The sequence below is a fragment of the Clarias gariepinus genome, chromosome 14 (assembly GCF_024256425.1).
Source record: "Clarias gariepinus isolate MV-2021 ecotype Netherlands chromosome 14, CGAR_prim_01v2, whole genome shotgun sequence".
In the NCBI taxonomy this organism is placed as follows: Eukaryota; Metazoa; Chordata; class Actinopteri; order Siluriformes; family Clariidae; genus Clarias; species Clarias gariepinus.
Window position 1 is genome coordinate 2,716,997 of NC_071113.1, and position 27,563 is coordinate 2,744,559.

Here is a 27,563-nt window from a genome sequence, read left to right on the forward strand (position 1 = left end):
AATTGCCATGACCACAAAATAAAGTGATTTAAAGATTTATTATTAATTTATATATTTTTAAAAAATCAGGCATATATATTCACTTAAAACATTGACTTAAAATATTAACGGTAAGAAAATATATAATATATAATTTTCTTTTTAATTATGCACGCAACATGTTTACAGGGCATTTCTGAGTTATACTGTACCTGTAAGTTAATTTTACATTTTACATTTGCTTGTATAATTATTTTTGAATGCAAATCAATAATTAAATGAATCATAAAATAAACAATTTTTAAAATGAAAATATATATTTAGTCCTGTTCCATTAATTGAAAACAAATCCGAATCAGATGGTAATTTCAGCTGAATTATAGAAATCAGCAGAATGGGGTCTGGAAAGTTCCATTATATGCCTGACAAAGAGAAAGAGAGAGAGAAAGTCAGAGAGAAGTAAGTGAGATGTTACATGAATCCTTAATGTATAACAACATAGCATATGATAACTCCAAAGTAACTGTTGAAAAATTTACCAGCATACAGTTGCCTGACTCTATCAGACACAGATGGACCACGCAGTGCAGGTAGATGTGGTTGTGAGGTAAGTCAGCGAATGTGAACACCCTGAATGAAAAGTGGCTTGATGTAGAGACGCCATTCTGCAACACCTCCACTGTGCCATCCTCAGGGTTCGGACACCTTGAGAGAGAAAGAAAAGCACTGCAGTCATTTTGTGCCCTATATAGTAAAGTCATATAAACATCACAGTTAGTCCATATGTGCATACAACATTTTTTTTTCATGTGTCATTTTCATGCATTTTCCATAAAGGGTCTAAAGCCACAGTCACATTTTTTTCACTTACTGATTAACAATAAGATTCCAGTAGATCTTAGAGTCGAACTGGCGGTTTGGTGTGGCCCAGCAATGGTCCAGCACAAGAGCGATCTGTTTGCTGTTAAACTGTTCCACCTGCACAGCGATATAGACCTGCTGGTTTAATTCAAGGGTCACATTGCCAGAGTATGGCTCTAGAAATGTGGAATTGGGATACGCCATCATGGTGATCTGGTAATAGTCCTCGACAGAGACTTCCCCGTTGATGGAACTGTAACGTGAATAAAAGCATAAGAAAAGAAGCATAAAATATGGAAAATAAAATGTAAAAAAAATCGTAAAAATTTAATAATTAAAAAAATTATAATACTCGAAAAAAATAATAATAAAAAAATATATTATTTAATTCGTACATTAGAGCATTGTTCCTTACAGTGAAAAATATTTAGTACATACAATTTAGACTATAAGTAAGCAGATAAAATGCTTTTGAAATCATAAATGGTACAACAGGAACATAAAAATGGAAACTTAACTAAAAAATACAGTTGCACAACACCTATGCACCTTTTGAGCATGCTACGACCTCTAAAAAGCCCCAGAAACTGATGTCACTGAATACGGCATAATACGTTTAAGGCATCATCATTGCTGGACATGTTTTTCTGGTGCATTATCGCCAGCTGTACGCAACATACAACCTATTTGCCTATTTGAGCATGTTAAGAACTCCGAAATGTGTAGTGTGGTGTGTGTAGGATGTGTACGTATGTGTGTGTGTGTGTGTGTGTGTGTAGTGTGTATTAGGTGTTTGTGAGTTACAGTAGGAGTGTGTGTGCATGTTTAGGATGTGTAGTGTGTATTAAGTGTGTATATGTAAAAAGAGTAGTGTGAGTTTGGTGTGTGTAGTGTGTGCCTGTGTGCCTTTTGAGCATGCTGTTGAGACCCAAAAAGACTACACTGCCTTGAAGTACCCAATGCAGGCCGGGTTTGGGGGCAATTGTAATGGCGCAGATGCTTGGGCCAGTTATTGTATGTGTAGTGTGTGCAGGATGTTTACTGTATGTACTGTGTGTGTGTGTGTGTGTGTGTGTGTGTGTGTGTGTGTGTATAGGATGTGCAGTGTGTGTAATGTGTGTGTAGGATGTGAAGTGTGTGTGTAGGGTGTGTGGTGTGTGCAGGATTTGTAGTGTGTGTGTAAGATGTGTAATGTGTGTAGTGTGTCGTATGCAATGTGTGTCCTTTGTGTGTATTTGCAAATGACCCAAATTATCTGACCTTATGTTAAGCTGAGCCCCTGACATGCATAGTGAAAATTGTTTAGCTCAGTAAGTGTCGCAGACACTCTAATGGCAGGGGAGTCTAACCTATGTGCCGACTTTTATGAGTTTTCATGAGTTTTACAAACATGACAAGATCATCCAAATGGCCCAGATGATTGGGGACAAAAATAAGAGAAAAAGAATCCTTAAAAAACAAGAGGGCCCTCGCACATTTATGACATCATCACTATTACAACTGCATTATCAGAGCGATGGAGATGACTTCATTGTCATGTCATCATTGTGCGATGTCTTAATGCTTGGGCTCTAATATGCCTTAGAAGAACAAGAGGGCTCGCACATTCATGGCATCGGCACTATTTAAACAGCATCATCAGAGCAATGGTCATGTTGTCATCATGCTAATGTCATAGTGCTTGGGCCCTAATAAATAAATCTGTTAAGATGGTAGTTTGGGACCAGATGGTACCAAAAGCAGCCTCACAATTTTTTGGAAACTATAAATGCTGATAGCTTTATACCCTCCAAATGCTTCAATTGCCATTGGCATGGAGATGATCTGGGTGATTGGATACACACAGGAAAAGGCAATGTTGAGGACACCAACATGACTGACCACACCCTTTTCCCCAGTCGTTCCAACGCTGTTGATATAGATGATGTGTGTGCTATTAGTCTAAAAGAATGGGGAAAAGAATGAGAAATTAGAAAATCATAGGACATCTGCCAGGGTTACAGTTGGTGTGGTACAGTATTACATTAGAAAAAATTTATTTATCAAAGTCTAACTTTATTGCATCAGCCACCAATTTGCCAATAAAATAACAAGCCTTGAAATTTACTACTCTAAGATACTAAGATATCTATTTTTGTTTTGTTTGAGTGCAAAACCTGTGCTCCAACCCCAACCCCTTTAGTACAATTTCCAGACCCTCTCTCTTCTCCATTGGCTAATTTCCCAAACTGATAACCAAAGGGTTGTTATCTCATCCTCCAATCCCTTAACTTGTCCATTAGACCCAATCCCTTCCACAATGCTTAGGTCATCTCACTAAACCTCCTTCCCTCGATCACAACAATTTTCAACTATTCCATACCGTCTGGTTATGTTCTTTTTGCATTTAAGAAGGCAAGGATTACTCTCTTCTTAAGAAACCCTCCCTGGATTAAGCAGACATCGGTGATTATTGACTGGGATCACATCTCCCATTTCTCTCTAAAATTGAATGCTTTGTTTGCACACATTTCACAGAGACCGCCCTTCTGTCCATCACAGAGAAACTCCATCCTGCTAGATTGGTTAAACTGTCATCTATCCTCAACCTCCTGGATCTCTCAGCAAAGGATACTCCTGTGTATTCCTCCAAGTCTTGACATGGCATAAAAATGGTTTGCCTCCTATCTAGAATGTGAGTCGTATAAGGTGACATCGATCTTTTGGTGAAGACATTCTCGCATCACAGTGCACACACTCACTCATACACACACTACAGGCAATTTGGGAATAGCAGTTAACCTAATCCAAATATTTTTTAACTATGGAAGGAATAGTATCCAGGAGGAAACCCACCAAGCATTGGGGATAACATTCAAACTCCATGCACACGGACCTGAAGTGGAAATCGAACCCAGACCCATTGACTCTTTAAATTTTCAACCTTCCTAAATTCTCCCACACCACCTTCTTCTCTCCCTCCATGAGCTTCCTGTAGCATTATAGCCTAGGCAGATCTGTTGTTGTTGGTGGTGAGAATTAATGCATTTACAGGTTTCCAAGGTTACTAACAGTGGCAGCCTTAGCTAAAAGTTAATCACTTTCTTCCTAAGTTAATTTGTGCATGTTTTTTTTTTTATAATTAAAATCAGGCTATAATCAGAATCATAGAATTTTCAGTTGTGAAATCTAAATTAGCCAAGTTTATTGAAAGCCAAGATCGTTGAAATTTTAAATTTAAGCAAAAGTATTGAAAAAAGTTACTTTTTTACATATTTGAGACACTTTTTAGCACCAACACCATGTTTTGGCTGATTGCAAGGCATTAATTAAAATATAAAATGCAAAATGCAAAACCACATAATGGCCCAATTTTGCCCGCAGGTGATGTGCAGTGTGTTGCAAATTTAAAGTGGAAAATTCTACAGCCTGAAAGTCATTGCGTCCCTAAACATAAATCTAGGTTTTATTTAAAAAAATGAAATGGACTTACTGTAATTGGGGCATTAGGAAGGAATGCATCTATTAAGTAGCCTAATGTAATGTGTGGAAGCTGTGCCCTATGCAATATTGCCAAGACACTTTTAAGGGTAATTATCTAGGTTAGACCATGCAAACTAAACAAATTACTTTATCTACATACTGTATGTGTTGTGATAATGAATTTGATGATAAACTGACCCCAAATTATGGCATCCAAAAAAAAAAAAACAATCATAAAATATCTTAAAACTAGTATGTATTGTGTTTAAGTCTTATAAAATTGTGCTGATTTCATACCGTCAGATTTGTGCCACACATGTTGGCATTACTGTCAAAGCTGAACACCAGCCTGCCATCCTGGAGTCGCCCTTTGCAGTTTGGATCGTTAAGATGGAGAGAATCTGCAGCATATCCAGCCTCAAAGAGCTGACAGCGAGACAGAGACAGTGATCCAGCACTGCCTGAACATGTTTCATAAGCATCTGAAAATGTAGCCAGAAATATGTAACAGTAACATCAGAAAACAGTAAAAATCATCTTCAGGAAACTATGACCAACTCATATTGTATGGACCAGTAATTTACTGTAGAAACTATTCGATTTGGAAAAAACTAATGAAATGTCAAAAATCTGTCTCAATAATGTGTACTACTTTATGGGGAAAATAATAGACTGTGGATGTTTTTAACCCACAACTGTTCAGTAAAAAATAAATTAAATGGAAGTTGCTTTAGGAAATTTATACCATAAATCCCTGAGGTATTCCGTCCAGTTTGTACAAAACAGCCACAGCCATAAACTTCATTTATTTGTGTACAAACTTCATCCTGAGTGCAGCTCAAACTTTGACAGGATGCTATAAGAAAGATAAACAGGAAAATATAATTTGATAACAATTACTAAACTAAACTAAACTATAATCTCATTTCACAGACTTGTTTCACTTAAATACAGAATAAGAATAAACATATCAAGTAAGGAATAAACCATGATGATAAAAGAGATAGTATACTCATACAGGAGAGATGCTTTGCCATTCTGGGCCACTTTAGTTAGAGGTAAAAACCCTAAACATGTGATTTTGGAAGCTTTATTATAGACAGTTAGGAAGAACAATAATTACGCACATCGTTTTTTCTTTAATTAGACAATAACCTACAATTTTCTAAAGGGCAAGGTTAATGTTTAGTTATATTTGAAGTTATTCTAATGTAGCAGAAGAATATGTTGTTACACCAGATTACACATTTTATTTATTTATTACATTTTATTTTATTCTTTTTCTTTATAATTCTTAATTGTTATGGGGTATTTTATTTTGGAAAGTGACTATGTTGGCTGACGTCATAGGCAAGTAAGAGATGGAAATTACAATGGAATCTGAGATCATCAAAAGTTTATAAAAAATTGATTTGAGTACAGTTAATTGGGAAATATTGTACCGTGTAAAATGGAAGTGTATGTGTTGGTGTTAATCTTGAGTTTAGTGTGAATATGTGTCAAAGATCTGTTAGCGGTTAGGCAGCTAACATTGCGATTACATGTATAGAGGTATATAATGATAGATTTTCTAGTTTTAAGGCTAACAAATAATAAAGAAATGAGATGTGTATTTATACATGGTATACTTAACATTTTTTGTAGCTAACAGGAAACACAGAGTAAATATTCCAGAACACATTACTTGTTTGTTTATGCTTAACCACCTATTTATGTCAAGTGGTATTGAAGTAACATTATTTCCTTTTTTTTTTTTTTTTAAAGTAAGAAAAGAAAGAGAGATGCTGAAATTGAAATACAGCTTTGTGAGGAAAGCCATTTATTAACATAAAAATCAACACAATGCAGGGAAACATTCTCTTAAGAAGGGAACACATATGGATATAAAGTTAAATGTACTGTGAAACACAGTATAAAACTTAAAAGAGGCATTTTTAAAAGAACTATGATCACTTTTAAAGAGACCATTTAGATACCGCCCAGTCGCATTTTAGCACCTGGTGCTAGTTATCCTTAGTTATCTAACAAAACCCATTTCCATGTTATTATTCCTGGAATACTTTCCAAATTTCACCAACTTTGCAAGATGGCAAGCTGCTCTAAGTTGACTGAAACCCTGCACCAGAAGACTCTCCCGATGTGTAATTTCTGAGATATTGCAGCTGTATTATGACACTAATTCATTTACAGTAGGTCCCCCCAAAAGGCTGGCTGTATTGCATTAGGTCTAACAAAAAACGTTGATTCTACAACAAATTGAAAAGAAAAGTCTTAATAATTCCAGGTTTTATTTTTTGACCATAAGAAAATGAGATGCTTGGTTTAATGTTCTGCTTAATGACAATATGGTGATTGTAACTTTCCCAGAGAGAAAGAAACAAAAGAAATAAAATTCATTAGAAATTTATGATAAATTGTGTAAGAAACTATAAGATTCCACTCCAGAGTATGTTTGATGCTTATCCTCCATAGAGACAATCTGTTCAGATTGCAGTAAGATGTGAATCTTACTAGTAGTGTGATAGTACTGTATATCATCTACAGCTTGGTTAGACAGTGGACCAGAGAGAACAATCCTACTGTATGTTCGAAGGATGACCTCATGATTAGCCATCTTGTCTCACTATTATGTAAATCATATCAATCGAATGGTGGAAAATCACCAGAGTATTTTCTTTTCTACTGGGAATCTTCCATGTCCTGATTTTTTTTAACAATCACCATAAACATCGATTAGATTTTTTTTTTTGATAATAAAATGGATAAAAAAAGCAAATGTTCGATTAATATTACCTGGGGGTGCTGTTGTCGTTGGAACTGTATGGGGTGAAGAAAGAGAGTCATAAACAAATGAAAAGTCATATGAAAATAATGATTCATTACCACACAAAAATAAAACATCTTATATGGTAAAATACAATAAAATGGGTAAAAATACTCGTATCATAAAATGTCCCTCTATCTGGTGGAGAGAGATTTCTTTTATTATGTAATTATTTACCTCAACATTTGCATGGATTTCAATAAAGTGCATTTCTAAACACAATTTAATTTAATTTGAAGTAAATAAATAAATAGGTCTTTAAAACATTAGAAAAATCATCTCTCAGTAAAAGTGTGTGTAAATTGCAGTAATGTATCCACTATAGTACTTGTGCTTTTGTTAAAATTGAGTACAGTAAACCAGTGCCATTGGCTCAAGTTAAAGAGCATACAAAATTCCTAATAGTGCACATCCTTATTCTTTTGCTTATTTTAAATTGGGCACACATTAAAACCACTGAACTTCAGCATGCTTTCAATGTCCTGATACAGAGCTCTGATCCTAACAATCAGACCAGTGTTATGTCATTGTAACACCACTGCTGTTAAAAATTCCAGATTTCCCATAATTTTGTAAAAACCTGTTTTCCATCCAGTCTGGACCTGACATTACAGCACCATACCTCACTGACCTGTCTACAAAAAGTAGACATGTCCGGGCAAAAGAGGACGCTTGGTCACCCTAGCATTAAGTAATGGACCAGATAGTTCACCAAAGTCAGGCTGTAGGACCATCTCTGGAAATGGGTCCTGCTTGTTAGGAGCTATAATGCCAGATCTGTAGTTTCTGAGCAGTAGGAGTTCCCCCTTTGTGAGTTCTTGAGTCCACAGGTCCAGAATGTTTTGTGTGACCCACCTCAACTTCAGACCAAGAAGTGCACACACAGTTTTGGTGTCCTTCAAGTCAGGCCCTGCTGCATCTACTACCTGCTGGAGGTGTAGTGTTTTTGTCTTGAGAAGTGCTGTGTTTAATCCAGATGGAGCAATGCCACCCAGGTTAAACTTTGCTCAGTTGACTAGGGGTTGTTCTAGGAGCCAAAGTAGAGTCTGTAAGTTTGACTTTAAAAAGTTTCAATGATTTAAAAAGCTCTTGGAAAAAAAGGAGGTGGACTGTTGTACTTTATAAAGTCAGGGCCAATTAAAAACAATGCTGCAGCCAATCTTACGTTGTTTGCTCTTTTTAAAATACAGCTGGCTATGTCCCGCCGTACCAGTTGTTTCAACCCTATTAGATATTTTTGAGCAAACTTTAGTTGGGAGGTTGCTGTCCTGCTCAACAGATGGATCAAACCCTGTCCCAGCTTTTTTTGCAAAAATAAAATACTTTGTGGAACTCAATGAAGACGGTCCTAAAAAAATTAATGATTGTGGGTAAAATAGTGGGCAGGAGGTTTCATACAGGCTAAACGGTTCCACAGAGTAGACGCAGCAAGGTTTTTTGCGATTAACACCCTACCGCTGTATAAAATTTTGATGAAAGCAGAAAATTTCTCTTGGCTAGCCTCCCTTCCACTTTCTTTATTTTTTACTTTTTGTAAAGGTAAAGTGCAAGTTAATTTGTTTTATTTTTAATTTTGTAATAATTATTTTTATTTATTATTATTTTGGGGCCGTGAAACAAATAATTTGAGTTTCCACTATTTCTTATTATCGCTTAATTTACATGTGTTTTGATATACAAGCCTGCTTTCAGAACAAATTATGCTCGCTATCCAAGGCTCCACTGTATTTATTTCCTCAGCCTAAATATCTCTTATTAAGTTAATTTACAGGTCTCTTTTTTGTTTATATGTGATTTAGCAGATTCCGATTGGAACCTTGTTTTTTACAAGTTATGTTCTTTTGCCTGTTTGCTTCCTGTGTCTGCCCCATTAACACGTGATAGTCTTCAGCCCTCCCAGCTGAATGGTAGTAGTAGCCTTAATGTGGGAGCCCCCTAGCTACGGGGAGGAATTAGCCACGACTAAATTAAGTAGTAACACTGCACTACCCTGTGCTTCACTCAGTGGAGGATTGTAGTGCTGGTTAACTTGACGTCTGCAGCACGAACTGCACCATCGCTTTAATCAGTACCTGCAGGCCCCCACACTGAATCAGCCGAGTTACAGTAACACTCTGAGTACTTTCGAGTGTGTTAGACACTTCTTTGTCCTCAGTAACTGTTTCTATAATACACATATTGTGTAACTGATTTTGTGTCTGTTTCTATTAAATCCTTTTGGAGACATTTTTGTCTCCTCATACTGGTCTCAGTGCTCTCAGCACTAGTTCTGTCCTGTCCATCTTCGCCTGGATCTGGCTGACTTTGATCTGCTTTCTCAGGGCATGCTCTAATCACATGCCCTTCTTGTCCACAGTCGAAGCACTCCATGGTGTCAAATGTAGCATACAGGAAGTAGTCAAAGTCTACTCTCACATGAAGAAGAACTTTTGTTGGTTATTGGGTATCATGTAAACCTGATGCCTATTAGACAACATTATTCAGGAGAGGGGACTTTAAGAATTAGGGAAACTATTTTACCAAGTCATGACAGTTCACATTTTAAGATCTCATCACTAATACTGTAAATGGCGGCATGTTAGCTGGAGTGATCCGTTTTAATGGTGTAATGAGTGTGTGAACAGGAATGAAACATTCATTTACTGTGATCTCTGTCTCTATTACTGCATTTGTTTATAAAGATCACAACAGTGCTGTTCACTGTAGCAGCAGATTTAATGCTGCTGAGTCCCACAACTCCCCCCATTGCTTAAGCAAATTCTTCCACTGAACACGAATTCAATCAAACACACATGCTCTCACGCTACCGCTTACCATCCCAATTCACTCCTAGCATGCCCTCAAAAAGAATTACAGGGGAACATTTGATATGAATATGCATTTATTATTTTTGCAAAATGAAAACTCAGTTCATGAGGATGCCACAGCTGCACACTGCTGGGACTTCTAGGAAGCAAAATTCACCATGCTTCCAAGGTAAGAATGGTGGCATGTTTAAACTCATAAACCACATAAATCATGAACAAGTGACACTAATTAATCAGGGGTGTCTAGGAGCGCATGCAGGCAGAAGGGGTGCCATTTGAGTGTGTTGCGCCTTTTGTGCTCATTATGCCATCAACTGCAACACCCATCATCTTACAAACTAAGTATTTAAATAAATAAAAATAAATTGAATCAAAATAAATTTAAATCAAAGCTAAATCAACGGAGGTCAACGGAATCTTAAAGTATATGACATTTGTTTAACAGTTAATTCTATCCGGCCCTGTTCCACATATATTTCCATGTTAAATGTTGTCAACTCCTTATGTCGATGATCTCTAACCACCCAAGACAACCAATGAATTCATGTCCAACTACATACTGTATGTATGTACTATTATATAAATTAAAAGGTAATTGTGTTAATCTTAATTAAACTTAAAATCTAAATCTATTTATTATCTAACTTAGTGTTATTAAAGCTAGCTGTTAATTAATCAGGTAACTCAAATTCTTCAGTTCAGCCAGCAACAGTACATATACATTTCACTGTTGGGCAAAAAAAAAAAAGGTCTGGTCAAACAGACCACAAAGTTTAGATAATTGTTGGCAACAGCACTTCCAAATGGACCTATTGTTGGCTAGTACTGTTATCAATAGGACAGTACAAACATGACACCCGTTCCCCTTCTGCTCTGCTGTGATTTTCATGATCTCCTGACATTAAGGAAAAACTTGGCACTTTCATGCAGAACTCATGGGCACTTTCATGCAGAACAAAATCAAACTAATACTTTTACAGATTTTGTCTGACAAAATAACCTTAAAACTAAAATGCAATATGAAAATTGTCCGATCAGTCTTAGCACACGTATTCACTCCTAAAATTTGCCTTACTGTATCTGCAGATTATGAGTTCAAATCTTGGCTAAGTAGTGCTGATGACAAAACAGTTGTCTACAAATTTTAATTCCCATTCTGTTTGATAAAATTGTTTTGACTAACAATTAAATATTTAAGTATTGTGTAAAAAAATAAAATTGGCCAAGCTTAATTAAAGTGAAGCTTAATTAAAGTGAAGTATCTATTTTACAGTAAGTTAAGTTTTCTCATTTTTTTGTAGGAAATGTAGTTTCACTGGATTTCATGTAAAAGATGAAAGTTTATTTTAATACATTATGTATCTAATGGAAGCAAATAATTTACCAATAAAAGAATGGTGCAAATAATATCCACACAATTATTTTTATTATTCATTACCATTTTGTCCTGTTGCTGTACTGCCTAACATTACAGAGAGAGAGAGAGAGAGAGAGAGAAAGAGAGGGAGAGAGAGAGAGAGAGAGAGAGAGATAGTGAAGATGGGATGCTAGTGCAGACATGACATTAGAAATATGTTAATCTAAAGCACAATAAAACATGATGACAAACAGGTCAATGATTAAGGATTTAGCATGGCAATCACCAACAACAAAAAAACACTTATCACGTGCAAATATCATTAACACAAGACAAATGACAGTGAAATAAAAGGAAAAATAAAAAAAGCAGCATTAATACAAAACTCCAAGTAAACATAAGTGAAGTTTCACTCATCCAACCTACCTGACCCAATGTGTCTACCAGGATCTGTACTCCCACCCTCTTCTAACATTCATGACTTTCACCCCAAAGCTTAACCATTTATTCATTACTTTTCTTAAGTCATATCTATCAAACTTAAAAACACAAAATGTTATGTTTATTACTTAATCATTATTACTTGACTCAGTTGCGTGGATGATGTTGTCCCTTCCAAAACAGGGAAAATTTATCCAAACCAGAAACCATGTATAAACAGTCATGGTCGCATGGATCTGGCAGCACAGAACTCTGCCTTTGCCTCCGCTAACACATTGGAATATACACACACCACCTACCAACTACGAAGGATGCTTTAAAGGGGTCCTATTATGCCATTTTAAAGGTTGCTAATATTGCTCAATTAGTTTCTTAAAACAGGTTTACAGGTATGCAAGGTATAAAAACACTTTGCTACAGCGTGTGTTCGAAAACGAAACGCCCATTGCCATAACTGAATGACGGCTCTGGAGACACGTCAATACATAGAAAAGATGGTGTCCGTTTTACCGTGTAACGACCAGCTAATTTTATATTAACTGTGGCTACAAAAATCGAGAGGTCATTTATCTTTGTGTCAGTGTTGCGTTAAAAGGCCAGTGAGCAAAAAGAACAAACACAAACAAGTAGATAAAGCAAACGTGTATTATACAAAACTAAATAAGTAAATGAAAAAGGTGCACCACAACCAAACAAAGATATCACTAATTCCTCAATTCTTGCTGCTGTTTTAAGGAATGTTTATGTTTACCCACTACCTCAACACCATATTTTATGTTCTGTTATGTCGTGGTTGCACACTGTCACTTTGTTGTTGCTCTTGTTTGCACATTTGCACGTGCACTTTATGTTGTCTATAAAAATGTTACTTTAGCTAGTTAGTTTTTGTTAATTTATGTTGTAGTTTATGTTAGGTCTCTCTGTTCTGTCTCTGTAGCCAGCTAACTACAGTAGGCCTCTTGGTTAGCTAGTTTAGTGTCTATGGTAATTTATGTTGTAAATTTATGTTGCATGTAGCACCTTGGTCCTGGAGGAACGTTGTTTCGTTTCACTGTGTACTAACTGTATATGGTTGTAATGACAATAAAGCCTACTTGAACTTGAACTTGATATAAACAATATTTACAAACCGCATATAATAAACGGTATGTGTATGTGTGCGTGAGTGGAAAGTGAGTGGAAAATGTCCGAAGTCCGTGTTTATTGTATGCGTGTTATCAGACTATACCGAGTATGGTTCGGTCTCACTGGGGTTAATGAAGTCCGGGAGGCCAATGACGGAGGGTGAGAAGTCCAGGGAATATGTCCAGTCAAAGATAATCCGGTTAAAAAATCTTAGAGAGAAAATGATCCACAGCAATCTCTCCTTCTCTTATCCAAACAAATAACGCCAGCACTGGTCCACCATTACTACTCCTCCCCCCGCTCTTTCCCGGCTGACCCTTTGCAGACCATGGCATCTATGCGTAAGGATATAAACGTACTGTATTTTACGCTAGATTCGACACAGCCAACACCATGAGACTGGACAGCGAACGCATCATGGATGACGTCTGTGCGCACACTGTGTCTGAAGAGGATGTACGGAAGTGCTTCAGACAGGTGAACGCATGCAAAGCTGCTGGTCCTGACGGAATCCCCGGCCATGTACTTTAATCATGCACGTCTCAGCTGGCTGGAGTGTACATGAACATCTTTAAACTCTTCCTCTTTCTGTCTGTAGTCCCAGCCTGCTTTAAAATGGCCACCATCGTCCTTGTACTCAAATCCTTCACCACATCACATCTCTGAACGACTGGCGACCAGTAGCCCTGACCCTCATTGTGAGCAAATGCTTTAAGAGGCTGGTCAAAAACTTCATCTGCTCTGCGCTGCTGACTTACTGGACCCTCTACAATTTGCATACCTCCACAACAGGTCCACTGATGACACCATAGCCCTGACTACATACTGCCCTCACCAACCTGGAGAAGAGAGTTACATATGTGAGAAGATTTAGGATTGAGCAGCTCTCTCTGCAGCTCCTGTCCAACAGCCGCCAGATGGTCAGACTGGGCAGTATCACCTCATCCTCCGTCACAATGAACACTGGTGCTCCACAGGGGTGTGTACTGAGCCCTCTACTATACTCACTCTACACATACGACTACACGGCCACTAGCAGCTCCAACATCATTGTGAAGTTTGCGGACGACACAACAGTGGTGAGTCTCATCACCGATGAGACGGCATACAGGGAAGAGGTCAGTGCCCTGACACATTGGTGCACATCTCCCCCTCAATCATCCTCACTGGATCCATCACGACCTAGTACGGCAACAACTGCAAAGCTCTGCGTAGTGTGGTGCGGTGTTCCGAGAGGATAATCGGAGGTAAGCTTCCCTCCCTCCAGGACATCCACAGAAAGCGGTGCCTGAGGAAAGCGAGGAGGATCATCAAAGACTCCAGTCACCCTAGTAATAACCTATTCAAACTGCTCCCGTCAGGCAGGAGGTACGGCAGTATCCGGTCCCGAACCAGCAGGCTGAGGAACAGCTTCTTCCATCAGACTCCTGAACACTGACCAATAGATCACTTTCACACTGTTACTTTATAGTCACTAAGACACTTTAGGCCTTCCATACTGCATATAATTGCCTTTTGCACAACATTCATTGCAGACATTCTTTATACATTTATATCTAAGTAGACACACTCTCACAAACATGTGTGTATGTGTATAGACATGTATGCATATATGTGTATGTGTCTATGTATATATATATATATATATATATAAAAATGTGTATATATGTATATTGTATATATATGTATATTGTATATGTATGTATACTTGTATTCACATTCATTTGTATTGTATTCATTTTAAAAAAATACTTACTACTGTACTTATTCATATGCATATTTATTTTTATATTTGTACACCACTATTGCTTGTGTAGCTTGCACACAAGAATTTCACTCACATGTCCTGTACCAGTGTACCAGTAACATGATTGGACAATAAAAGTAATTTGCTTTGATTTGATTAGGTTAGAAGGGTTGGGGTGAATACTGTAGAAAGCCACGGCACAAGATCACAGTTTGAATTAACAATTTACAGGTATAAGGCAATGTAAAAAGTGCGAAGAAGTTTATTATGTCTCTATATCCAGATATTAATAATTGTATAATTTTTCTTAGATGACAACACAGTTAAAACCTAAACTTGAGGTGTTGAATAACTTTCTGTAACAGCAGTTCTGATGGTAGTGTAGCTGACATATTTATGAGTTAATTTAAATAATATAGTGAAGTTTTTTGTTAGGTAACATTTATTAAACATTTATAAAATATCCGGTGTTTGTATTCTTGTAAAGTTTAGACTTACTCACAAAGAGCAATGTGGCCATACACATCAGAAGTGAATGGCCCATGAGGAACAGGAAATCTGAGGTTAAAAACAAAAATCATAATCATAAAGGAGGAATGAAAAAGTATGTGAACCTTATGGAATTTCATGGTTTTCTGAATTAATTTGTCATAAAATGTGATCCGATCTTCTAAGTCAAGGGTATTGACAAATATAATGTGCCTAAAATAATAACCACAGCTATGCACAAAAATTCTAATCTTTCATGTCTTTATTAAGCACATTTATTTAACATTTAAAATAGTGGAAAAAGTAAGTGAAGCCTGGGAATTAATAATTGATTGACCCCGCCCCCTTGGCAGCAATAATCTCAACCAGGTATTCTTTGGGCGTCTCATGTGAATGAACCTCTTCCCCAGAAGAGTCATTCCATAGCATCTCTGTTGGGTTGGGGTTTAGACTCTGGCTTGGCCACTCCAAAAGATGGATTTTTTCCTGAAACTATTGTGTTTTGGACTTGCTCCAATGTTTTGTGTCATTGTCCTGTTGCATTACCCAATTTCTGCAGAGTTTCTGCTAGTGTTCATTTTGTCATGTATTTTCAATCTTAGTCTTAGGGATAAATGTCCCTGATAGTTTTTATCATATTTAATCCCAATTTTAGTTTAGTCACGTTTTAGTCGACTACACTGAAAAAAATAACTTGTAAGATTTACTTAATAAAATCCTCGTAACAATTTGCACACATGGATTTTAAGTAAATTTTATTGCTCCAATATTAAGTAAAACTCACCTGTAATTGTCAGGTAAAATCTACTTAATTAAATTAACAATCAAAAAAATTAAGTAAAAGTTACATAATTATATTTAATGCACAAGTTAGATTTATTTAAAATAATCTAGTAAAGCTAATTTATTGTTGTATCAGCAGGAACCTTGATTTTATGAAATTAAGTAAATCTTACTATTATTTTGTTTTATGAGATTTTCCCTTACTTGGTTTTATTAATTTATATTACTCCCTATAATAATGTACACATTGCTAATTTATGTTTTGCAAAGAAACTTAAGTAATTATTTCATCTATATCTTTCATAAATCACACAACTAAAATATAATTAAACAGTTTATTCACCAACATTACCAAATATTTTTTGACATTCACAGTCTAGATACAGGTTGTCTTTTTAATAAATGTGCATTCAGATAAATTTTGCATCCATAGGAACATCTGTACAGCACCAGGGCCTGAAATACTTGTTTTAAACAAAATTGTGTAAAATAATAATAATAAATTAATTAATTAATAAAATACAGCATTCATTTAGAAATAAAATACAGCAGAAAATACATTAAACAAACTGTAGAATAAATTTTAAAACTTAATAGCCCTCTGTAGCAGTGAAGTTGCAACATTCAAATCAGCACTCTGGACTAGTGCACCTAAAAGTATGCCATTGAAACTTAACGCATTAAAACATTTTAAGCTGAACATGTAAACACAAGTAGTCAAGCCATATCAAATGTTTTAAGATGATAACTTTATCTTTAAAGCTTGCACTTTTGGTGATAGCTTAATCCCACCAAGTTCTAAAAGAACTTTCTGAAATAGCTCAAATGTGTAGCGCAGTGCTCGGGGGTCTGCAAGGTTTATGGCATAAATTATTCCCATAAGCAGTGCACATGCATTTGCAGTATTGCCACATTCTTGCAAAATTTCCTTTCCTTCAAGGATTATGGATACACCAACTGGTTCCTCCCCTTCAACAGCACGGACAACAAGGATTTTAAGAATGTGCAAACTGGCATCACTTCGTCTGTCCTCCTGCATAAAATTTACAAGTAAATAAAAAAAAAAGAAAAAATTATTTTGAGAAACAAAAAAATCTGAATTGCTTCAATCACCTGTGATGACTTTATTATCACAGAAAAAAATAATAATAAAAATGATTGATAATAAAAAATGACCATCACTTCATATACTTCAGATTGTTAAACTTGGGTTAAATTGCTTTAGCAATAATCTTGCATCGGTAAAACATTCTAAAACATGTCATGAGATGGCTACACTCCATAGATTACTCTGCACCTTTACAGTGTCAGGAAATCCTATGATGAATGCTGAGTTTGTATTTAAAGGGTTAGTCCAAACATGAAAATTCTTCAAATCATTACTCAGATTTATGTATTCATTTGCATTTGGTATATGCTTCTGTCCAATGCAACAAACACTATATTCAAGGTACAAGTTTTTATTTATAACTTGTAATTTACAATTACTTGCTTTTCCTGGGAATCAAACCCATGACCTTGGTAGCACCATGCTCTACTGTTTGAGCTAGATAAACTGTGGATGGTCATCACTAAGCAGGAAATGTCCACCCCTTCATCTAACTTTATCTTGTAGTGAATTTAACATTTTAAATTGTATAATTAGTAAGAAAACAATGCTTTACCAGGCAATCATCAGAGATCCTCTTCAGATTCACGTCTCAGCTCTACGCTGTTTCTGTGAAAATATTTACATTGTATCATTACATAATCTTTTATTAGTACAACTACATTTAGCCATTTCTTCATCTTTTGTAAGTTTGCCTTTATCCAAAGAAAATTACAAAAGAGAAAGGCATCAAGCATGTCAAGCAGTGCTACTAACACAACGTTTCTGACATTGTTAGAAAAATACAAGATAGAACAGTGAGGGATTAAGGAAAAAGTGAGAAGCAAGAATCATGTGTGGAAAGATGAAGCATGCAAGGTCACAGGATGACTCTACTTCTTTTTCTTGTCTGCAATGCGATTTGGACAAATTAGAGCTTCTATCAATACTGTATGAACATATGTACAGGGTTATTACAGTTGAAATTTAACTTGTAACTTATTAATACAATTCGGATTCAAAAGAAAAAAAAAAACGTTTATTGCTAGTGCTCTTTTACCATTTAATGCTTTAACACACCTGACTCAGTTTGTTCAGAAAGGTCATCTCACTGGCGAGCCTTTCTCTGAACACGCCGTTTTCACGAGGGGTGGGGGTAAGAAACACGCATCTCGTTCTATTAAACCACGCGCTCGGTTCGTTATTATTTTATTTATTTATTTTTTAATTATTACCACAGGACCCCTGTGGGGCTCCGTAGGTTCAGGTTTTTACACGAAAAACGGTGTTTTGTGAATCTCCACATTATTAAAAACTAAAATATTGCTAATTGTACGTCCTGAGATTAAGATGAACATTAATTGGGGGTCATGAAAGTGAGAATACATCCAAAACAGAAAGGTAAACTTACCTCGAACACGCCAAACTTCATCTCCAGCCACGCCGTGCTGTACCTCCGTGATGATCCCCAACCGACGGATCTACAGCGTCTCCAAACACGCATGCGCGCTTTAATTTGAAATTTAAACTAAACTTAAAAAGTAAAATTTACTTAATATTATTAGGTTTATGTGCAGTGACTATAAAACATGTAAATGTAACAAGTAAATACATAATATTTAACTCTTTCCACTTAGTTAATTTATTACATGAATTAAATGTGTAGGTATTTAAACTTTTACTTAGAAAATTCTAGTTCTCCTTGAAATGTATTTTTACAATGTAAAAATTATGATGGTTAATTTAATAAATTTTACCACACCAAAAAATCATTTTTTTCAGTGTAGAAGTCTGGTCATTTTAGTCTAGTTTTAGTCAGAGGAACCCTTAAGTATTTTTAATCTAGTTTTAGTCAATGAAAATGTAATATTTTAACAATAAGATCATTATTGATTAACCCTAGAGTCAATCTAGTCTAGCCCATTTAAGATTTTTTACAAAATAATTTTCTTAACATTTCTAAATGTATCTTTTTATCAGATTTTTCAGTTAATTTTATTTATTTTTAACTGCTGCATGTCCTACAAAACAATAGGAGCAGTATGAACATTGTTTTAAAACATTTTTTTTTTTAAATTAATTCACACACCTGGACTGTTCAAGCTTCTTAAAGTCACAATCATTTGCTAACCTATTAGATTAATGTTTTTGGCATCGGTTTACCTATAAAATAAAATAAAACACATCACAGCATAATTATGTGGTAACAATTACCACAAAGAGGCTGTAAAACTAGATGATTTTTACAGAATGCCTTGATGTGTCCCTTCAGATTTGTGGTATTTTCTCAGCAAAAGGTGTGCTCACACTTTTTCCTCTCCGATATTACTACACATCTGCTTTTTTTTCTCGGTTCAATATAAAAAAAAGTATAAGGTGGTTAACACGGCTTTAATTAAACTTCACTCATACGCACACAGATGAAACACTGGCAAATACATATTTGAATGGGGGCCAGGGGTAGCTCAGTGGTTAAGGCATTGGACTACGGTTCGGAAGATCCCAGGTTCAAACCCCACAACCACCAAGTTGCCACTGTTGGGCCCTTGAGCAAGGCCCTTAACCCTCAACTGCTCAGATGTGTAATGAGATAAAAAATGTAAGTCGCTCTGGATAAGAGCGTCTGCCAAATGCCTAAATGTAAATGTAAATGAATGCCAGTATTGCTGTGAAGTGTCAATGTGCTTTTTGGCAAACTTAAGCCATGCAGCAATTTTCTTTTTATTAAACAGCGGCTCACTTCGTGGTGTTCTGGACACCCTACTTGTTAAATGTTTTACATACTGTAGAGTCATGAACACAGATGTTAGCCAGTTCCAATGCTGCCTTCAAAACTTTGGCTGTTCCTTTTGGTTTTATTACCTCATTTATTACCTCAGGTTTTTCGTTGTCCTCTTGGAGTCATTTTGACTGAGTGACACTTCTTGATAGAGTAGCCACAGTCCCAAAGTGTCTCCATTTGTGGATCGTTTGCCTAATTATAGACTGCTGAATTTCTAAAGCCTTTGAGATCACTTTGTAACCCTTTCTAGCTTAATGTAAATCAATAGTTCTTAATCATAGATCCTCTAAAGTTCTTTTTTGTGAGGCATGGCTCACATAAGCGTATTCGTCTTGTGCAGAGCAAACTTTGTTTGAGGGTCTTTTAATCACTCAAAGTAGCTCCAGGTTACTTCACACCTCCAAACACATTTTCTTAACAAGATGGCAGGGATGCTAACACCTGACTCTAATTAGCTTTTTTGAGGTCATTAACTCAAGGATTCACATTCTTTTTTTCCACTAGCACTATGAGGCTTTTATGATTGTTCTCAATAAAGACATGAAAGATCAGAATTTTTAGTGTTATTACTTTAGCCACATTAAATTTGTCAATTGATTTAGATGTAGTTAATATCACATTTTATGACAAATTAATGCAGAAAAACATAAAGTTCCAAAAGGTTCACATACATTTTCTTGTCACTGTATATACAGTACAAACACACATACACAAACATACATACATACATACATACATAATCACTAGCCTCTTTATTAGCTATAAATCTTCACCTGCTTGCTACTGCAAATAACACATCAGCCAATTAAATAGCAGCAACTCATTTAGGCATTTAGACATGGTCAAGATGATGAGCTAAAGATCAAAACAAGCATATTGAATAGGAGAAAAAAGGTATTTAAGTGGTTTAGGAAGTGACATATTTGTTGGTGCCAGACAGGTCGCTCCTGCGATTTTCACACACAATCATCTTTAGGGTATACAAAGAATAGTCAGAAAAAGAGAAAATATCCAGTAAGTAGCAGTTTTCTGGATGAAAAATAACTTTTTAATGCCAGAGGTCAAAGAAGAATTGGCAGACAGAGAAAGGCAACAGTAACAAATAATAATAAAAGATTAAAAGTAATAAAATCTCTTTATAACTGAGCATCTCTGAATGCACTACCTTAAGGCAGATGGACTACAACAGGCAAAGACTTTGCCAGGTGCCTTTCCTGTTGGCTACGAACAAAATACAAAAATGGTCAACAGCCAAAAATCTCAATCTTATAGAGCACCTCAGGGATTTGGGGTTTTGGAACAGGGCATTCTTGTCAAGGATTTGCAACTGCATACAGCTGAATGATGCAACAAATGCATGATGCTATCTTGTCAATGGACTATACATTTGTTTTCTTTTTATCTTAATTTTCATCAGGCCCATTTCTCCTGATTACCCACATAGTGGTGTCATCTAGCAACTACACAGGAGGGTGGCCAGTTCAGATCTGCCCCTTGCAAGACCTGCGCGTTACGAAATCACCCTCTTCTATACATGGCTCCTGATGTTCCTATGGCAGCTGCTTGTCCCCTTTACATCTCTTTAATGTCCACAATTCGGGGTCCATTATGTGCCGTACTGGAACCCACAACCATCCTTCCGGACCATACCTCCTACAATCCAACAAATACTGTCTTAACATGACAAGAATAAAGTCAAGTCAAGCCCACATGGAAAGCACCTATATGAGGATATATGCGCATATATGAAACCTATATGCAGTATATATGCATATACATGATAATATATATGCTGCATACAGGCAAAATTGTAGTGCATATATGTGCAAATACAGGCCATATACAGTAGGTCTCCTGTATTGCTTTTTTATATCCACATATAAGCCCTATATGTACATACAAGATTTGTCTCATATATAGCTCATGGCAGGATCTGGTCATTTTAGCTTATATCTCACTTTGGCAACTGTCATACATGATGCCTAGCCCATATTTTCTATTATCAAGGCAATAACTAAGAACTAACTAAAAAAAAAATACAAAAAACGTCGGTTAGTTGATGACATCATCCGAAAGATAGCGGCTGGGAGTAAAAATGGCGATTTTAGCATTGGAGATCCGCTATGTCCTACTTGAATGGACTGAGGGGGAGGAAAGAGGGGCCCATAGTATTTTGGCCCTCGACTGTGTCCAGAATTTTTCAGTTAAAGATTTTCTTGAAAGGACTGATAAAACCGAGAAACTGGTGGAATGGCGAAAAGGCCGCAAACCCTGGCCGGTGCACCGAGCCAGAATTATTGACGTGGCAAGTATGTTACCAGCTGACTTTAGCTGACGTTATGTAGTTACATACCACATTAAATGGTTTTGCTCGCACTTACAGTAAAGAAGTATAAATGGATTTTGCTAGGTACCTGGCTAGCAATAGCTTAGCTATCTGGCTCATGTTAGCTACCTAATTTGCTAATGTTAGCGAAGTTCAAATGGGACTAATGTTAGATTTGGTAACGTTAAACATGGTTAGACGTTTGCAGTTCATGATAACATTCCAATTTTTTTGCACCAGAATTTGAAAAAACTCTCCAAATTAAACTGCGTGCGATCGAGATGGAGAAGAAGGACACACAAGGGCAAAGAAAATGTCCTTACATCCCAAACTCAAAGTACAGTGAGCAGCAGGGGCACACTGGGAAGGCTTTAAAGAAAAAGGTAACAGACTGCACCAATTGGTGCTTTATTTAAAGTTATCCCCCCCTCTCTCTTTTGTTTCCTAATGTGTGTAGGTTTGTAATTGTGTCATCTATAATGATTTCATGTGCTTTGTTGACAAGATGTATGTGCAAGGTGGTGTAAGAGTTGGGCTAAAAGTCAGTCTGTCCCTCTCTGTCTCTCAAGGTTAACAATAAAAAAGGATGGGCTTCCAATTATAAGTACCAGGACAATAAGAAGCAGGAGAAGGGTCATGACAGACTTTCAAAGATCAAGGTACACTACCAGTCTGTATCCTGTGTGTGTTGTTACATTACAATACATTCATGATGAGTACAATTTTTATGGGGGATAAGGGAATCTTATTTGTATAGTGCTTTTCATAAGACACACAAGTCACCCCAAAGTCACACCAAAGCACTAAAAGGAAGGGGGGTTCATTCACTCCATGCTCATGGTGGTAAGCTACATTTGTAGCCACAGTTTCCCATGGGTTAGACTGACAGAAGCGAGGCTGCTCACATCTGCACCAACGGTCCCTCTGACCACCACCAACCATTCACACATACTGTAGGGATTGGGTGAAGTGTCTTGTCCAAGTGTCTTGTTACACATCGACAGTCTGCACTTGCAGGAGAGTCTACAAGCCGGGAGTCAAACCCACAACCTTCCGATCATGGGACGACCCGCTCTCCCATCTGTGCCACTGTCAGAAAATTGCGTTCACAACCAGGTTTCCTCTGCAGAGCCTTATCAATGGGGGTTGTAGCTTGCGTTCACAGCTGCGGGAAATGTTTTTCGAAGAGTAAGGGCACTTAGTTGCTGGGTGCTTTTTTGATCTATTGATTGTAATTATTGTTTTCTTTACATAACCTCTTTCTAGAAATCCCTCAAATGAAAAGTGACCTCGCCATTATTGCTCAAAAGGTAACTTCCTCTGATTTTCATTGCTTTTTAAATTGTTTCTCAAGCAGAGCTGTAGAGACTTGTGATGTTGGGCTGATTGATAGAGTTGATTATTTGATGTATTTGCACTTCAATTTATTGAAAAGAATAACTATGAACAAGACTGGAAGGACTCCTGTGGAGGATCTAGATTCCTCCTCGACTTTTGGAGAAATGCATCTGGTGAGTATTTTTCTCCCTTGCATTTTTATTTATTTATTCAGTTTACTTGTTACTCAAACAGAGCTATATGGATTTGTATGATGTTTGGCTGATTACTTTTGCATGTAACTTTAATTTATTGACATGTTATTTACAAAGCCCGTCTGTAAATAAGAATCTATAGTGGCTTGCTTGGATAAATAAAAATTGATGAAGAGTTTTACTATGTTTCTTTCTTCTCTAAGACTCCAGAGAGGAGACCGAGCCCTTTAAAGAGAGTCCCATGGTGACGGAGCGCTTTCGAAAGACACCACAGGTGTCTTATACCTTAGATTTTTTTTTACTTATTTTACTTAAGGCTCCGACTGAGCTATAGGGATTTATATGTTGGGATAGTTAGTGGTAATATGTAAATTACTTGCCCCATATGCATAAAATTGTTGAAGAGTTTAACAATGGTTTTTCTCTACCAAGACTGCAGCAAACACAGGTGTACTTAAACTGTGTGCTTTGTAGGAGCCAATTAGTGTTATAAATAATAATCCTCCTTTCCTCCTGCCCCCCTTCGCTCCCCTCCACCCACTGTCTTTTCTCCTTCCCTACTCCCCCACCCTGTCCTCCTCCTTTTCTCCTTTAATAACGTTTAGGGCAATGATTAATTTGTTTCATATCTTTATCATTAATCTGCATTTATACATAAAATCCTATTAACTATTGGGCAGCTAAGCATAAGAATCAGTATGAAACATGAAAAAGTTTCTAAAAGTTGCCAATAAAAAAAAAGGTAGCCATTATTGGTGAGTAAATGCATAATGCATTGAGAAGGGAAAACAAAACATTTAAGACTTTATAAGTTCACCACTTTAACCATAGCCTACTTGTATCAATAGAGAGTGCATAAGGTAGGGCACCCATTATTGTTACTGTATCTGCTTGGAGACTATAATACTAATTCATCGCTTGCTCACTTCTTAATCCTACCTTTCCTTTTCTAAAGCCACATTTCTGGGGTATTGCGCTGTAAGGTGTGTAGTCCTCTATTTTGTAGAACATATAGTGTTGCAAATAACCTCGTGGCACTAATTGTTGTCGTCTGAAGTTATAGAAATAATCACCCCTCCTTCACCCTTAATCCCCTCTTTCCTGTGTTTGTGCCTTATTTTGTCTATACCGGTAATTGATTTGCTTGATTTTAATGCATATTTTATTGATCTTCGAGTAAACCTAGCATGGCAGCTCGCCGGTGAAAAGTGTGTGAGAATGGGTCAATGGAAGGCCATTGTAAAGTACTTTGGGTACTGTTGGGTGCAGAAAAATGCTATAAAACCGCAGAGCGGTCTTAATTTCCCTACAAACAACTGCAGAAGTTGTACTTCACCTGTGTTTTAAGCAAACCAAAAAATGCAAGAGTGGCTAAATTGTTCTTATCCATGAATTTTCTCTGCTTTGGATGCACATGATTGACCGTGTGACTGTTAACAGTGCAGTCCCCATGACGAATGTGCATATGAAAGAATGATGCCGCTAAAAAGAAAGGGGGGGGGGTGATGTTACCAATCATAATTTCGTTCAGATTTAGCAGAATCCAATCAGTCTCTTCCAATTGACATGTTTACATGACGTTTTTTTTTTTTTTTAAATTATGATCAGCCCTTTATCCAAAATATGTGTCCAATTTTTGTCTTCTCTAGATGCTACATTGAAGAAGTGGCCGGCAGCCACCCGAGGGCAGATAGGCACATCTATCATTTCAAAGCTCACAGAGCTGAGAAGATCCTCAAAATATTTTTTTTCCTGTTTTTTGTCTTATTTTTGGGCTTTTATTTATGTTATTTAGCAGCTATGGATTTTAATAATTTTACTAATATATAGGTGAACGTATAGGTGCATATATGCACACATATATACATGCATATCTGTACCCATATAGGTACATGCATGCACGTATATATGCACGCATATATGTACGCAAATATGTGCATATAATATGGAAAAATGGCCAATTTCATATATGTCACATATATTAAAAACCTTTATCAAAACCTTTATATAAACATATATGTTTATATAGGTTATTTCCATGTGGGAGATTATGGGGTGGGGGAGATGTAAGTGCTAGGCCATCCAGGTTCTTGATGTAGAGCCTGGCAGTTACCTGCTTGAGCTCCATTGTGGCTTTTCTTTTGCACCATGCCATGGGCTGTTATTCTGTTAGGGATAAGGACAGCGATCTGCTTCTGATTTGGATGGGCCCTGGGGGAAGGTTTGTTGCACAACCGGAAGTGCTCTGGCCAGGGTGCTTTTATGCCACTACCTTGGAAAATTGTACTTGTGGTCCCAATAAGCCTGAAAAGCCTGGGACAGGAGGTGCTGGAGCTGAGCATAAGGTGCTCTTCAGGTGGCTTTGAGGGCACTGAGAAACCCCAGCTAGAAATGGATAATGTTGGCCAGTCAATGCAGGGATTATGCTGCTGGAGCCAGGGAAACCCCAGCACCACAGTAAGTTCTAGTACCTGGGTTACCAGAAAATAAATTTGTTCAATGTGTTGCCCAAGTTGTAGCATAACTGTTTGCTTGTGCAGATAATTTTTCATTCACATATGTTGCAAATGAAAGCAAATGGGAGACAATCTGATAATTTTTCAAAATAAAACACTCTGCACAATTGACTCTTATAGTCAATAAAATGGAAATAAAGTCAAATATATATTTTAAATTTTTTTCGTTTTTTTTTTGTATTATTATTTTTTATTCTTTTTCAGGACCAAATTATACATGGCCCGGTTGGGAACCACAGCTGTACAGGGTCATGGGTGGCCTGGAACCTATCTATTCTACCTACAATGACTTTGGGCACAACACCGGCTGCAACCTGGACAGGGTGCCAATCCATCACAGAGCTCACACACAAACACACATAATACAGCCTATTTAAGAACGCCAGTTAGCCCATGTCGAAATTCTGGACTCATGAGGTGCGTGATCACAGTGCTGACCACTACACCACTGTGATGCTAGGCTCTGTCATTTAGGCTATTTCAGTAATGCAACTTAAAAGGTGAAACTAATATATGAGATAGACTCATTACATGCAAAGCAAGATGGTTCAAGCTGTGATTTGTCATAATTGAAATGATTATGGCTTACAGCTCATAAAAACCCCAAATCCACAATCTTAAAAAATTAGAATAGTACATGCAATCAATAAAACAAGGATTGTACATAGAACATATCGGACTTCTGAAAAGTATAAGTATGCATATGTACTCAGTACTTGGTTTAAGCCCCCTTGCAGAAATTACTGCCTCAATGCGGCGTGACAAGAAAGCTATCAGCCTGTGACACTGCTGAGATGTTATGGAAAACCAGGATGCTTCAATAGCAGCCTTCAGCTCATCTGCATTGTTTAGTCTCATGTTTCTCATTTTTCTCTTGGCAATGCCGCATAGATTCTCTATATAAGTGAGTTTGCTGGCCAATAAAGCACAGTAATTCCACGCTCATTGAACCAGATTTTGGTGCTTTTGGCAGTGTGGGCTATCTCATATATCAGTCTCACCTTTAAAGTTGCATTACTGAAATAAATGAACTTTTGCACAATATTAAAATTTTTCGAGTTTTACTTATATATAAACTAAAATAAAAAAATAAAAAATAAGTTGGACCACAGTGCTAACCACTTAATCATTATTATTTAAATTCTTTTGTTAGTTATTTTTAATAAATGCATGGAAAAAAATTAGATAATCATAACTAGACATTGTTTATTTATAACAAAATATATTCCCAACAGCAATATAAAGTGTATCCTAAATCTTGCCCTAAGGCATATGCTTATGCTTATTATATTACCTAAAAGTCGCTAAGAAATCTTATTATAATTTTCCGTTAAGATTTTCTTTTGCTTGTTTTCGTACTGATAATTTTAAAAAAAAATAATAAAAAGTTAAAAGCTTACCAGGCAGTGGACCTCCTATCTTATGTGTGTCTTATGTAAGAATGT

General features: G+C 36.6%; 1 protein-coding gene across 2 annotated transcripts; it reads right to left on the bottom strand.

The window, feature by feature from the left end:
• Positions 1 to 289: 289 nt before the first annotated feature.
• Positions 290 to 27,563, bottom strand: LOC128541461 (pancreatic secretory granule membrane major glycoprotein GP2-like). Of its 2 annotated transcripts, XM_053511886.1 has the most exons (10): positions 27,519 to 27,563; positions 15,102 to 15,161; positions 11,372 to 11,395; positions 7,096 to 7,119; positions 5,048 to 5,158; positions 4,600 to 4,784; positions 2,627 to 2,781; positions 851 to 1,093; positions 519 to 684; positions 290 to 401 (listed from the first exon to the last, which is right to left on the bottom strand). In XM_053511886.1, exons 2-10 carry the CDS (start codon positions 15,145 to 15,147, stop codon positions 366 to 368), a joined length of 990 nt encoding a protein of 329 aa, XP_053367861.1. In that variant the 5' UTR covers positions 15,148 to 15,161; positions 27,519 to 27,563; the 3' UTR covers positions 290 to 365. The 2 variants fall into 2 exon arrangements, with proteins under 2 accessions (XP_053367861.1, XP_053367863.1); XM_053511888.1 differs by lacking the exon at positions 11,372 to 11,395 and having other exon boundaries at positions 27,519 to 27,562.